General features: G+C 40.2%; 1 protein-coding gene across 5 annotated transcripts in view; it reads right to left on the bottom strand.

The window, feature by feature from the left end:
- The window catches only part of Rap1gds1 (Rap1 GTPase-GDP dissociation stimulator 1), a 151,959-nt gene that overhangs the window by 8,396 nt on the left and 129,578 nt on the right, over window positions 1-13,985 (bottom strand). For all 5 annotated transcript variants that reach the window (XM_052179136.1, XM_052179137.1, XM_052179138.1 and 2 more), the window contains one exon: window positions 6,455-6,581. In XM_052179136.1, coding sequence (XP_052035096.1) covers window positions 6,455-6,581 — 127 coding nt within the window. The remainder of the gene's footprint in view (window positions 1-6,454; window positions 6,582-13,985) is intronic.

The following is a 13,985-nucleotide window of genomic DNA, read 5'->3' as shown; positions in this document are numbered from 1 at the left end:
TTTGTGGTATAGTTTGAAGAGTATTGGTATTAGGTCTCCTTTGAAGGTCTGAGAATTCTGCACTAAAACCATCCGGTCCTGGGCTTTTTTTGGTTGGGAGACTATCAATGACCACTTCTATTTCTTTAGGAGCTATGGGACTCTTATATATAGCAGATGGTCTATCTGATCCTGATTAAATTTTGGTAGTTGGTATCTGTCTAGGAAACTGTCCATTTCATCCAGATTTTCCAGTTGTGTTGAGTATAGGCTTTTGTAGTGGGATATGATAATTTTTTGAATTTCCTCAGTTTCTTTTGTTATGTCTCCCTTTTCATTTCCGATTTTGTTTATTTGGATACTGTCTTTGTGCCCTCTGGTTAGTCTGGCTAAAGGTTTATCTATCTTGTTGATTTTTCTCAAAGAACCAGCTCCCGATTTTGTTAATTCTTTGTATTCTTTTGTATTTGGACTATTCTTTTGTATTCTTTTTGTTTCAACTTGGTTGATTTCAGCCCTGAGTTTGATGATTTCCTGCCTTCTACTCCTCTTAGGTGTATTAGCTTCTTTCTGTTCTAAAGCTTTCAGGTGTGCTGTTAAGCTGCTAGTGTATGCTCTCTCCAGCTTCTTTTTGTAGGCACTCAGAGCTATGAGTTTTCCTTTTTCCTGCTTTCATTGTGTCCCATAAATTTGGGTATGTTGTGCCTCCATTTTCATTAAATTCTAAAAAGGTTTTGATTTCTTTCCTTATTTCTTCCTTGACCAAGGTATCATTGAGTAGAGCATTGTTCAGCTTCCATGTGTATGTGGGTTTTCTGTTGTTTTTGTTGCTACCGAAGAACACCCTTACTCCATAGTGATCTGATAGGAGGCATGGAATTAGTTCAATCATCTTATATCTGTTGAGGTCTGTTTTGTTGCCAGTTTTGGAGAATTTTTGGTCAATTTTGGAGAAGGTACCATGAGGTGCTGAGAAGAAGATATATTCTTTTGATTTAGGATGAAATGTTCTATAGGTATCTATTAAATCAATTTGGTCCAAATTTTTTGTTAGTTTCACTGTGTCTCTGTTTAGTTTGTGTTTCCCTGATCTGTCCATTGAGGAGAGTTGGTGTTGAACTCACCCACAATTATTGTGTGGGGTGTGATGTGTGCTTTAAGCTTTAGTCAAGTTTCCTCTACAAATGAGGGTGCCCTTGTATTTGGGGCATAGATGTTCAAAATTGAGAGTTCTTCCTGGTAGATTTTTCCTTTGATGAGTATAAAGTATCCTTCTGCATCTTTTTTGATGACTTTTTGTTGAAAGTCTATTTTAGTGGATATTAGAATGGCTACTCCAGCTTGTTTCCTGGGACCATTTGCTTGGAAAACTGTTTTCCAGCCTTTTACTCTGAGGTAGTGTTTGTCTTTGACACTAAGATGCGTTTCTTATATGCAGCAAAATGTTGGGTCTTGTTTACGAATCTAGTCTGTTAGTCTATGTCTTTTTATTGGGGAATTGAGTCCATTGATATTAAGAGATATTAAGGAATAGTGACTGTTGCTTCCTGCTATTTTTGATGTAATTTTTATGTTGGTGTGGTTATCTTCTTTTGGGTTTGTTGAAAGAATAATTTCTTGCTTTTTCTAGTATGTAGTTTCCCCTCTTTTGTTGGTGTTTTCCATTCATTATCCTTTGAAGGACTGGATTTGTGGAAAGATACTGTGTAAATTTGTTTTTGTCATGAAATACTTTGGTTTCTCCATCTATGGTAATTGAGAGATTTGCTGGATATAGCAGTGTGGGTTGGCATTTGTGATCCCTTAGGGTCTGCATGACATCAGCCCAGGCTCTTCTGGCTTTCACAGTCTCTGGTGAGAAGTCAGGTGTAATTCTGATAGGTCTACCTTTGTATGTTACTTGACCTTTTTCCTTTACTGCTTTTAATATTCTTTCTTTGTTTAGTACATTTAGTGTCTTAATTATTATGTGATGGGAGGAATTACTTTTCTGGTCAAATCTATTTGGAGTTCTGTAGGCTTCTTGTATGTTGATGGGCATCTCTTTCTTTAGGTTAGGGAAGTTTTCTTCTATAATTTTGTTGAAGACGTTTACTGGCCCTTTAAGTTGGAAATCTTCACTCTCTTCTATACCTATAATCCTTAGGTTTGGTCTTCTCATTTTGTCCTGGATTTCCTGGATGTTTTCCGTCAGGAGTTTTTTGTATTTTTCATTTTCTTTTACTATTGTATCAATGCTTTCTATAGTATCTTCTGCATCTGAGATTCTCTCTTCTATCTCTTGTATTCTGTTGTTGATGCTTGGATCCATGACTCCTGATGTCTTTCCTAGGTTTTCTATGTCTTGAGTTGTTTCCCTTTGTGATTTCATTATTGTTTCTACCTCCTTCTGTAGATCCTGGATGGCTCTGTTTAATTCCTTCACCTCTTTTGTGTTTTCCTTTAGTTCTTCAAGGGCTTCTCCCTGTTTACTTGTGTTCTCCTGTATTTCTTTAAGGGAGTTATTTATGTCCTTCTTGAAGCTCTCCATCAGCATCATGACCTGTGATTTTCAATCCAAATCTTGCTTTCCTGGTGTGTTGGGGTATCCAGGACTTGCTGTTGTGGGAGAATTGGGTTCGGATGGTGCCATATTGCCTTGATTTCTGTTAGCAACGTTCCTACATTTGCCTTTTGCCATCTGGTTATCTCCGGTGTTAGTTGGTCCTCCTGTCACTGGCTGGTGCTTGCCCCTCCTGTGTGCCTGTAGGCCTATCTCAGCAACCCTGGGTGACCAGCTTTCCCCTGGCACAAATTGCTGTGGTGCTGCCGAGCTCCTGGGTGCAGGTGGAGTCCTGGTGGAGTGATCCTCTACTCTGGTGATCCCTGCCTACCAATCTGTTATACAGTCACAGGAACAAAGATGGCAGCCGAGACCCTTTCTCTTGTAGTTGTATTTGGGTATGTAGCTCTGTGGCCCCGATCAACTTTGGATGCTGGCTGTGCTGGCTGTCTCCTCTGTGCAGCTGGTTGTATAGCTGGCTTCCTGAGCCATTTGGAGATGGTGTGCTGTGGCAGGGGATGTTCCCAATCCGGAGGCGGAAACCAGAAGGCTTCTGCCAGAGGCCTCCGGACAGGATCCTCCAATCTTCAGGGCTGGTCTCACCTGTGCTGGCTGCTGGGTGGATCATAACTGGTTTTTCTATTCTGTTGTTGTTTTATTGAGACAAGGATTCTTTACTGAACTCTATTGTTCCATGCTTTCCTGTTTCGTAAGAATGTTAACGGAAGATACTATATTTTGGTATATTTTCCTTTATAACTTTTAATATTGTTTCTTTGTATTTTTGACATCTTGACTGTGCTATATTATATAGCGGTTTTTCACTGATCAAGCCTAAGCTGTAGACCAGGCTGGCTTTGAACTCAGAGATCTGCCTGCTTTCCAAGTGCTGGGATTAAAGACTTGTGCCTTAGTTATTATTTACTATTCTATTTGTGTTTTAACCTTGATCTCACCAGAAAATCAACACGAGAAAAGACAAGGCAAAGCAAAACAAGCAAACAAACAAAAAAACAAAACAAGACAATAATAAATTCAGACATATATAAAGAAAAAAAGAAACGTGCCCAAAAAACTCCCAAGAAATCTGGGATATATGCAAGAAATAAAACCTAGGAACCCAAAGGCAGGAGAAGCTGAGACAGGCAATTTTTATTCCCAAAGCAACAACTCGAGGTCAGAGGAAAACCTCTGGACACAGGAAAGCATGGAATAGTACAGCTCAAGCCCTGAGAGTAAGTGACTAATTTCTTAAAACTCATGAGAAATGATAATTCAAGACAAACTCAAATTTAGGCGATTCATGACAACCAAGCCACCACTATTGAAGATTTTTAAAGGAGTGTGTATAGAAGAAGCAGTCAGCATCGTCCATGAGCTCACAGGAGCACACACATCTCATGAGAGGAACAGAGAGCCAAGAGGGAACCAATTGCACTCAATGCTACAAATTGCCAATAGACAGGACAATCCAACCAATCACACCATCACCTAACTGTCATGGGAGACAGCATATCCTTAATGATACCTTTAAATGCAAAAGACCTCAATCCACCAGTTATAAGTCTCAGACTAAGTGACCTGTCGGCTCCAAGAAACACAGTAAAGATGTACAAAAACGGAGGGTCAGAGGATGCGTAAGTCCACCAGGCAGACAGCAGTAAGCAAGCTGGTACAAGGGACAGAGGTCAGGGTGAGTCTTTTGGAAGGTACAACAGTTAGGGAAAAGGGAGCCCTGGGTAGACAGTTTCCGTATGGCATGTCCTACAATGGTGGGGATGGCACCTACTTCCTCTTCCTCTTCCCTGACGATATCTAGACTGCGCAGGCTTGCTTGCTCCAGGCATGTGCAGTTGGACACAGGCTGCACACCAGTCAGCTCTCTGTCTTTGAGTAAACCAACAGAGAAGAAGCATTGGAAAAATTTACCCCTCTCTAACAAAGACTCATCCAAATGGAACCTCCACCTCCCCTGGGAGAAAGGTGGACTCAAGTTCTGTTCCCTTCTTTGGGGGTGGGGGGATGCTTTTTCTCTTGCTTTCACTCTTAATAAAATCTGTCTTTAACTGGCAGAGAAAAAAATCTGTTCTTGTAGTCTAGTAAGTAGATTCTAGCTCTGGACTGGTTAGGAAGGGATGTGGGCTATTGTCCATCAAGAAGACAGAGTCTAGGAACCAAGTTGGTGCTTGGAATTTCAACACACACAAGGAAGGATCCCATGGGCCTTCTAATACTTCACTCTCGTATTAAGAGAGAGCTTCCAAACAAACTAGCAATGATGCCTCAAAGCTAAATTATGCAGCACAGACTACCTGGATATCTAATCAATAAGAAATATGCATACATTTTTCTTAGTGCCATATAGAATCTTTTCTAAAACTGATCATGTTATAGATCCTGAAACAAGCCTTAACAGATGCCCAAAAGCAACAACAAAAAACCAACCAAACAAAAAGGCCTTAAATAATTCCTTCTACCTTAGCAGGCCACAGTAAGCAAAATTAGACCTCAACAGCAAGAGAAACTATACAGATATTTATATGCAAAAAATTAGACTATTAAATGAACAGTAGTTGTTGAAACAAAAAATAAAATTCCTAGAATCTTAACAGTGTTATCTCTATCATGACATCTGGGATACAGTGAAGGTGCATTAAAAAGAAAAGGCTATAGATATGAACAGACAGAAAGACAGACAGGCAAGACCCCAACATATGGAGGAAAAGAAATATTAGGAAAGAAGCTAATGAAAAAGACTGAAACAACAATGTCCATAAACACATTAAGGTGATTATGAACCATGAATAATTTGGTTTCATTCCAGGGTTTCAAGGCTTGGTAAACATACGAAAACCATTAAATACACAACAGCAAAGGTCTTAAGGACATCATGATAGACAAAGAAAAGGTTTATTAGAACGTTCAACATCCCTTCATGCCTTCATGATAGAAGTACTCAAGAAACTAGGAACAGACAGAACACACCTAACATATTACAGGCTACATGCTGTAGGCACAGCTACGGTGCTATACTAACTGTGAAATAGAGCAGGGAGCCTGTCCTGTTAGAATCCAGAACTCCGCCCACTCTTGTTTAATAGTGTTTGAAGTTCTAGCTGGTGCAGTAAGAGAAGGATGTAGAAAGGGACACTGACAGGAAAGGAGAAGTCAAATCATCCCTATTTGCAGAGAACATGATTCTGTACTTAAAGGTCCCGAGGGGCAGAGGGTGCTGTAAAGCAGTTCTCAGTCTTACCCGGAGGTTATGTGGCTCTAATACACCATCCCGGGCTGATACATCAGGGTCTGTTAATGAACCAATAGGTGTCGTAGATAAGCTATTTGTGTCTTGGCTTCTCCTGGAGTTTTGCCCACATGGATACTGTATACTTCACCGCCACCAGCAAGCATGTGAGAACAGTTTTATTTCATTCTGCTTCATGGGAACTTTTGAACACACGCGTACAGAAGACGTAGGTGAGAGTAGACAGAGGCAGTGCTACAAAACGATGTAAAACATCTATAGAGGTTATTAACAGGCACATGGGGATGGACCTCAGGGCCTTCTGCATGCCAGGCAAGTACTCTGCAACTGAGCTACAGCCCAGCTCCAGGTTCCTGGTGTGATAGATATTCCAGGTTATCATCTCGATCATCTATAAACCCTGCTGAAAATGTGTTATGTATCTTCTAAGTAAAATACCACTTAAAAGTTAAGCCTCAAAGTGCTGATTTAAAAATGTCACACAGGGCATAGCCACTGGAAACTCCTGTGACTGCAACGTACACACGATTTCCCACAGATTCAGACTAAGTACACAGCAGCAAGATACGTCCACAGCCAAGGTGCTACTTGATTTCAATTCCACTCCCCTGCTTCCTTTAGTCCAAGATAAAAATAGGAAACAATAAGTTTGTCAGCAAGGTACTTACCCAATTCCAACGCTGCTATTAGAGCCAAAGCAACAAGAGCTTCGTTCTGCATTATTACATGTTCACTAGTTGCCATGGTAACCAGATGCTTGATGCCACCACTCTGTACAATGGTTTTAATTACATCCTACAACAAATAAATATCACAGCATTACAAGCCGTAATTACACATGAAGAGATGGCATTCCAATCAGTTAGCTCATTGTTGACTGCTTATGTGACAGTGTCCTGTAGGAATCATTGCATTTTAGCCACACATTAAAGAAAAGCTTTTAGCTTTAGGTAAATTCTTCCAACCATGACAACTTAAGCCGCCTAGGTGAGAAAGACCATTTAATTTCCTATCAAGCAAGCTACAAAGCTCCCAAAACTAAAGAGCTAAAAGTCCCATTTCATCTCCCACCTCCCCACCTATATGGCAGACCTATATGGCAGGTCTCTAGAAGCTCTGGGCAAACATTTTTGTTTTTAATAATTAAAAGCAATTTTTAAATTACCTTTTACTCTTTTGTTTGATTTGACAAATTTGAGAAAATTACATGTCAAAAAATTGAGAGCAGGAGAAAAGCCTTCCTGGAAAATATACCAACTGGCTGTCCAATACCATACAATCAGTCCCAAAAGCATGTTACGTATGTATGTATGCATGTACGCGCATGTGCGAGTGCATACACACACACATATTCACACTCGCACAAACACATACACACACACAATTAGTGAGATATGAGGCCATGAATTTGAGAGAGAGGTGTATATAGGAATGTTTGGAGGGAAGGGAATAGAGATTTTAATTGCAAAAAAAAAATAGTGCATATACATTTATTTTTCTTACACTCACACACATTCATCATCAACAACAAAACCTAAATAGAAAGAACTTTTGCCACAATTTCTTACTATAACTCTAAGGAAAGGTGGTGGGAGATGTGTAGCTAAGTCCTAATATCAACACTGACTTTGACAAAGCAAATTCCTGAGCCTGTGTTCTCTTAAGTGACTTGTTCTGCAACTTAATTTATCTTTCATATGTTTTATAGTAACTACAAAGTTATTATATAAAAGGACATATAAGATATGTGGTAAAAAGTCAGATGCAGTTACAGTTCTTCCTAGGAACTAGTGTGTTTTCATATGAATTTTGTTAGCTTGTAACTCTTACATTAAAAAGTTCATAGTGACTCATCGAAAATCTAAATTTCAGAATAGTTAAGTTATTTCCTGTTAACTTCAATTATGAACAAATCTGTCATTATGACTACATTTTTTTTTTTTTTTTTTGGTTTTTTGGATTTGGTTTTTTCGAGACAGGGTTTCTCTTTAAAGTCCTGGCTGTCCTGGAACTCACTGTAGACCAGGCTGGCCTTGAACTCAGAAATCCGCCTACCTCTGCCTTCCAGAGTGCTGGGATTACAGGCGTGCGCCACCACTGCCCGGCAATTATGGCTACTTTTATAATTTTCTAAACTATTTAAAAATGGTTTCCTTTATGTTTCTATTTCGCATAAAATTTTAAATTAACCATTTATAGAAATAGCATTCCTTCAGCCTAGTGATCACAGTGGCACCTAAGAATTACATTTCTTTTTTTTTTTTTTAAGATTTATTTATTTATTATATGTAAGTACACTGTAGCTGTCCTCAGACACTCCAGAAGAGGGAGTCAGATCAGATCTTGTTACTGATGGTTGTGAGCCACCATGTGGTTGCTGGGATTTGAACTCAGGACCTTCAGAGCAGTCGGTGCTCCTAAGCGCTGAGCCATTTCTCCAGCCCAAGAATTACATTTCTTAGGCAGCTGTGCTCTGGCGGCCATTGAGTCTTCCCCCCTTTGTTAATCGTGTTCGTGCATGTGAGTGCAAGTGTGCTCACACAAGTCCGAGAACAGTCCTGGGAATTCTCTCCTAACACCTTGTGGGATCCTGAGATCAAACTCTGAGAAATCAGACCTTCCTTTTAGCCCCACTACCCACTAAACCACCTCACATGTTCCAGAGAAATGATGCTTTAAAAACCTTTTCTAACTTCCTAAGTATTACCATCTGTTATCAAGGTAAGAGTTTATTAGAATCTTGAATATAATTTATAAAAACATTCAAGAGTTTCATGGAAGCTTCATAGGAACTTACCAACTAAAGACCAGGAAACATTAACAGATGCATGTAGTCCCCTAAGGAAGGTCTGTGATTATTTTTCTTTCTTTCTCTTTTTAAATCAATAGTACACTGTGGCCGAATAGCAGGAAATGAATGAATGAAGGAAGGAAGGAAGGAAGGAAGGAAGGAAGGAAGGAAGGAAGGAAGGAAGCAAGCTTGTAATGAGAAATAGCCTTTGAGTCCAAACACTTAGTTCAAGCATGCCACCTCTCATCAGAACAGGTATCTGAGTATTTTCTTTTTCAAATGTCTATCATATCTGCAACTACTTCAATGAAAGTTTTATTCAACAGCTTCTCCATATGGCTGATTTTTCTGACAGAATATGATAAGAGCTTAGAGACACAGCTCATTTTTATCCTGCAGAGGCTTCCCAGAGCAGGAGACATTCGCCATTTGATAAATGAAAAGTGATATTTGTCCAAGTCAGACTGGGACTAAGGTAAAGCAAAGGTTCAAATCCCAGAAGTCTAGCACCCAGACCCTTGCTCCAAGCCACGTATGGACAAAGCCAATGTAGACTTGCTGCATTCACAGCACATAGTCAGTTGCTTTACATGGTCCAAGGAGGCTTCACAAATGCCTTTATAGTTATGTTTCAACTTCAAGATGGTTTTCCAGAAATAAAGGCTACTACCAGCATTTCAGAAACCAAGACTGTCCAAGGAGTATAACTTAAATGATATTCTTCACAAAATAAATCTAGCTATTCAGTTAGCTTCTCTTAAACTATTTCAATTGCAATGAACAAACTAAGTAAGGAGTCTTATCTAAACCCTGGATAGCTGCAAAGTCCCTAGAAATTTTAGACATATTTTACTAGGTTTGAAACGATGTTTTACAGTTTTATTTTTCAATGAAATTTTTTGGTCGTGTTTTAAATAGAAAATCAAGTTTTGGAACACAGAAACCAAGACAAATAATCTACATTAACAGTCTCACCTCTAGCATTTACAGTTGGTTTCCCCAATTACTGAAATGAGCCCAGCTCAAGACTTTGAAACTGTGTAACAATGTGTACAATCTAATGTTCTGGGATAGGCTTGGATTTTAGATCACCAATTTATGAATCATGTAATAAAATTTTCCATTTTTTAGCATTGTATCAGTGCCTGCTCAGAACCTTGAATAAATGTTGGATGACTGAGCTGGTGAGTAAGCACATTTGTCTGAACGGGCTTTTAAAAGACCTAATAGCCAGGGAACATGACACTTTTCAAGTGTGAAGTAGTCTGCCTACTGGGTAGGTGGGCGACTTAGCAGAAGCAGCTTCCGCTCGTCTGTTTTCACTCCCTGCAGGTGGGAAGCAGGAACCCGCCTCATGGTATGTGCACAGGAAACCACTGCACATGGCTGAGATGACTGACCATGTGAGACCTGTGAGTCGGTGGAGACTTCTGGAGCGCTAAATCTTAAGACAGAATTCAGAATGGTTCTGAAAGAGATGTAATATTCCATATAATAGTCCAAAGTAAGACAGCTCAGTCAGTGCAGACACGCATGTGCTCTGCCCTGTGCTGGGTTGATCATAGGCCTGCCAGGCATGGAAATGTCCGTTAGGTATAGCATCCGTGGACACTACCACAGGAACAGCTCAATATGCCCACAATGTAAAATTTCACGTTCGACTAGACAAGACAAATTTGAAAGTGGAATATTAATGCTAGACCAGACCTGAGACCCTCTGAAATCCTTACTAAAGTTCCTGGCTCCCTCCTGGGATCTTGTTGGGCAGAGATCTCTTGATGGGTGGTGGGCCCCACTTATCATTCCGTGACTGAGGATCCCAATTTCAGAGCTTTACTCAATTACCGAATACCGCAAATTCAAGGGCACGGCTCACAGAAGGTTCCCCAAGAGGCAGACTGGCTAGCAAGTAGCCTGGGGCTGCCGGGCGAGCTGTCCTTTGACACGCTGCTCACCAACACACCACACCGGATGTGCCATAAGATCTCTTATTGGCAATGGAAAAAAATGGAATGAGACGGACTAGGAAAGGTTGCTGCTTCATCCACACCCACAACCCACAAGCACCACTGCAGCAGCAGCGCAAATGCCCACTGACAGACACTATGGCGAGGTGAGGCAGAAACAGCGGATGACGTATTCACACTGCTGACCGGCAGCCTGCCCCACACGTCCTACTTACCCAACTCTGTGAAGACCACAGTCTGAAAGAGCTACACCCTCTCCCACTGACCAGCTGCTTCAGTGTGCGTTTGCTTGTTTGTTTCATGCCTATGGTCAACAGGCAGCATGCCCACCCTCAGGAAACAGGCACCGCCATTCACAGAGTCATGTCAAAAATCATGAGGGGGCGGTAGGGAGAAAGTGCTAGACCCTTACTAAACTGTTTGGGGATCCACAGTTGTTCTGTGGCCTTGGTTGAGCGCTCAAGCAGATGAAATTCTCAAGGGCTCTGGGAGAAAGGGAAGAATACTCTTTTGTCCAAACAGCAACTACTGACAACTGAGTTGAATGTGGGTATCAAGTATGAGTTTTAGGCAATGAATATGGACATGGGGTTGAAACCATCAGAAAAGGAAAGGATTTGTAAGTGGAGATCTACTCTCCTCTTGAGCTGGCTCTTTAACCCTCTGATCTGCAAGGAGATGAAGGCCAATGCCAACTCACAGCTGTGAGCCACACCCAGAAACCTCCTGGAATTAGACACATGCTCAACCTGTGCACACCTGCAACCTGGGAACCATGGTGAGGAGGAAACTTGTTCAGAATGTGTAGCCTTTGGTCGCATGAAGCCTGTGATCTCCTCACACAGCTACACAATCCATCAAACAAATCATAAAATCCATTCGGAGGCAAGAAAGACCCGAGAGAGCAATCTTTAAACACAGCTGAAGTGTATCGAGTTACCCTGACCGTCCCAATGCAGTACTCACAAGGTATAAAAACTCAAATTTCATGACAATGGCATAAAGTAGACACGGACTGACAGATACAACATAATACCCAGAAATAAATCTCTGCATTCAGAGACAACTAATCATCGACAAAGGCATCAAAAGTGAGCAGTGGAGAAAGGGACTCTTCAGCAAATGGCATGGGGAAAACTACTTACAGGCAATATGTGCGATTTTTTTTTCCACATGAAAATTAATTTAAACAGGAAGGCAGGGGGCAAAAACCTAAATATAGCACCCAAACTATGAAAACCCTAGAAGAAAATACAGAACAAATCCCAGAGCACTGGGATATGGAACAGGTGGTTTTTGTCTTTGTAAGACTCCAAAGTATAGGGAACCAAAGCAAAACCGGAGAAATGGAAGTAAAACCAGAGAAATGTTTTTGCCCAGCAAAGCAGATCAGTGACAGAGTGGGCAATGATTCTCCACAGTAAGACAAGATTAATATTCAGAATATATAAGTATCTTAAAATGCTCATTCCAAATCACCCAGTTAAAAATGGCAAATGATATGAATTGATAATCCTCAAGATCAAATAGCCAATAAATTTACAGAGAGAAGGAAATTAATGTCAATACCACAGACACCATCTCACTAATGATTATCAAAGGATATGGAGAAAAGGAAAGTGGATTCTCATTTATATCCTCATACACCATTGGTGGAACTAGAAATAAGTACAGCTACCCAGGAGACACTAGAGATTTCTCAAGAACTTAGGATGGAAATAGCAAATAATTTGGGTACCCATTCAGAGGCATACACACAATGGAATCAGTTGTTAAGAATGTGGCCATTTATACCAAAAAGGATGAACTGAGGTTTCATTAAGTAAAATACCTCAGACACACAGGAGATCTTCATGCCAGAGTGTATAACAGTGACAACTACAGGCAACAACAGAGGGGAGACCCACAGAAAGCTTACGGGAGAAGTCGAGTCACTAGGGTGACCCAACGTAGGTAGAAATAATAGTTCCTTTATTCTACGGTGCAGTGGTGGTAGTGAGGGCACACGTCTGGAGTTTACAATTACTGTATATATTTAATGAATAACTACTAGTGAGGAGTCCAGAAGTTTTAGACACAAATGATTAAAAAAAAAGATATATAAATTATGCCAACTAACTAGTACCTACTAAATACACACTAAAATTCTATCTGCTAAGCCATAAATATATATGATTATGTTAATAAAATATTTAAAAATGTTTAAAGGGAATGTTAACTGCCCTGACATATTATCCAATGTGTGTGTATAAAATTATCACATTGTAGCTTTCATAACTCTGAACAATTAATAATTTACAGGTTTGGAACATGCAAGCTCACACAGCTATTAATTGGTAGTGCATGGATTCAAACCAGCACTCTCTTATTCATAATGTATTATTAAACACTTAACAAGTCCCAAGTCCCAGGTTTATAGGGTAGTAGCTGTCACTATGTGACTAGCCCAAAACCTGGTATTCAGAACTGTAGGGCATTGTCTGAGGCCTTTCCATCTTTTTTTTTTTTTTTTTTTGTATATCTAATAATTTGGTGTAGTTTTGTTTAATTCAAGTAGCCCAGGCTGATCTTGAATTGTGATCCTTCTGCCTCGACCTCCTAAGTTCATGGAGCACAGAGCAGTGCCACCATGCCTGGCTGGCTGGGATCTTTAATGTACCCTTTTTGACTTTAGATCCATTTCTAACCAATATAAGAATTAAAGATGGCTACATTTTTGCTTTATTTTGATTGGTTAATGACCAAAAGCATTAGTAACCACCTCAAATTGAGAAGGATTTGTACAAGTGTGAGGCTTAGGGAAACTAGTTGTTCTTTGTTGAACACAGTTCAAAAATGGAGTTATGTGAAACTTCTGAGTGCTTGTGAGAAAACTCTAAGGAACCAAGCTGGTCTTGTAACTTAGTTTTTTCTAACTACAGAATTGCTCTGGGAATGTGTTTCTGTGCTCCTCCCGGCGGAGCAGACAGGAGTGAGCTTACTTCAGCTGGTATAATTCATATGCCTCTACAGAAAAACATGTTTCTGCCTCTTGTGGCTTATTCCTGTGATGGTAAACTTTATTTGGGTGACTCTTCTTAACCCTCAGAGTATAAAATAGTCTGGTGTTCTGAATAAAGTTGGCTATTGCATGACATTTTAGTCCACCATTTATTTATTTATTTATTTATTTATTTATCTTTTTCTTTTTTTTGGATTTTGGTTTTTTCGAGACAGGGTTTCTCTGTATAGCCCTGGCTGTCCTGGAGCTCACTCTATAGACCAGGCTGGCCTCGAACTCAGAAATCCGCCTGCCTCTGCCTCCCAGAGTGCTGGGATTACAGTCCACCTCATCTTAAGGCCCCCACTCTTTCGGGTTCATACCTCCAACTAGACCAGTAAACAGTTCTTAATAGAACTTTGTAATTCCTCACTCCCAGAACAATAATAATGTTGCCACTT

The sequence above is a fragment of the Apodemus sylvaticus genome, chromosome 4, assembly GCF_947179515.1.
Source record: "Apodemus sylvaticus chromosome 4, mApoSyl1.1, whole genome shotgun sequence".
Classification (NCBI taxonomy): Eukaryota; Metazoa; Chordata; class Mammalia; order Rodentia; family Muridae; genus Apodemus; species Apodemus sylvaticus.
Note: the sequence above shows the minus strand (reverse complement) of the source record. Positions and strands in the feature narration are given on the sequence as shown.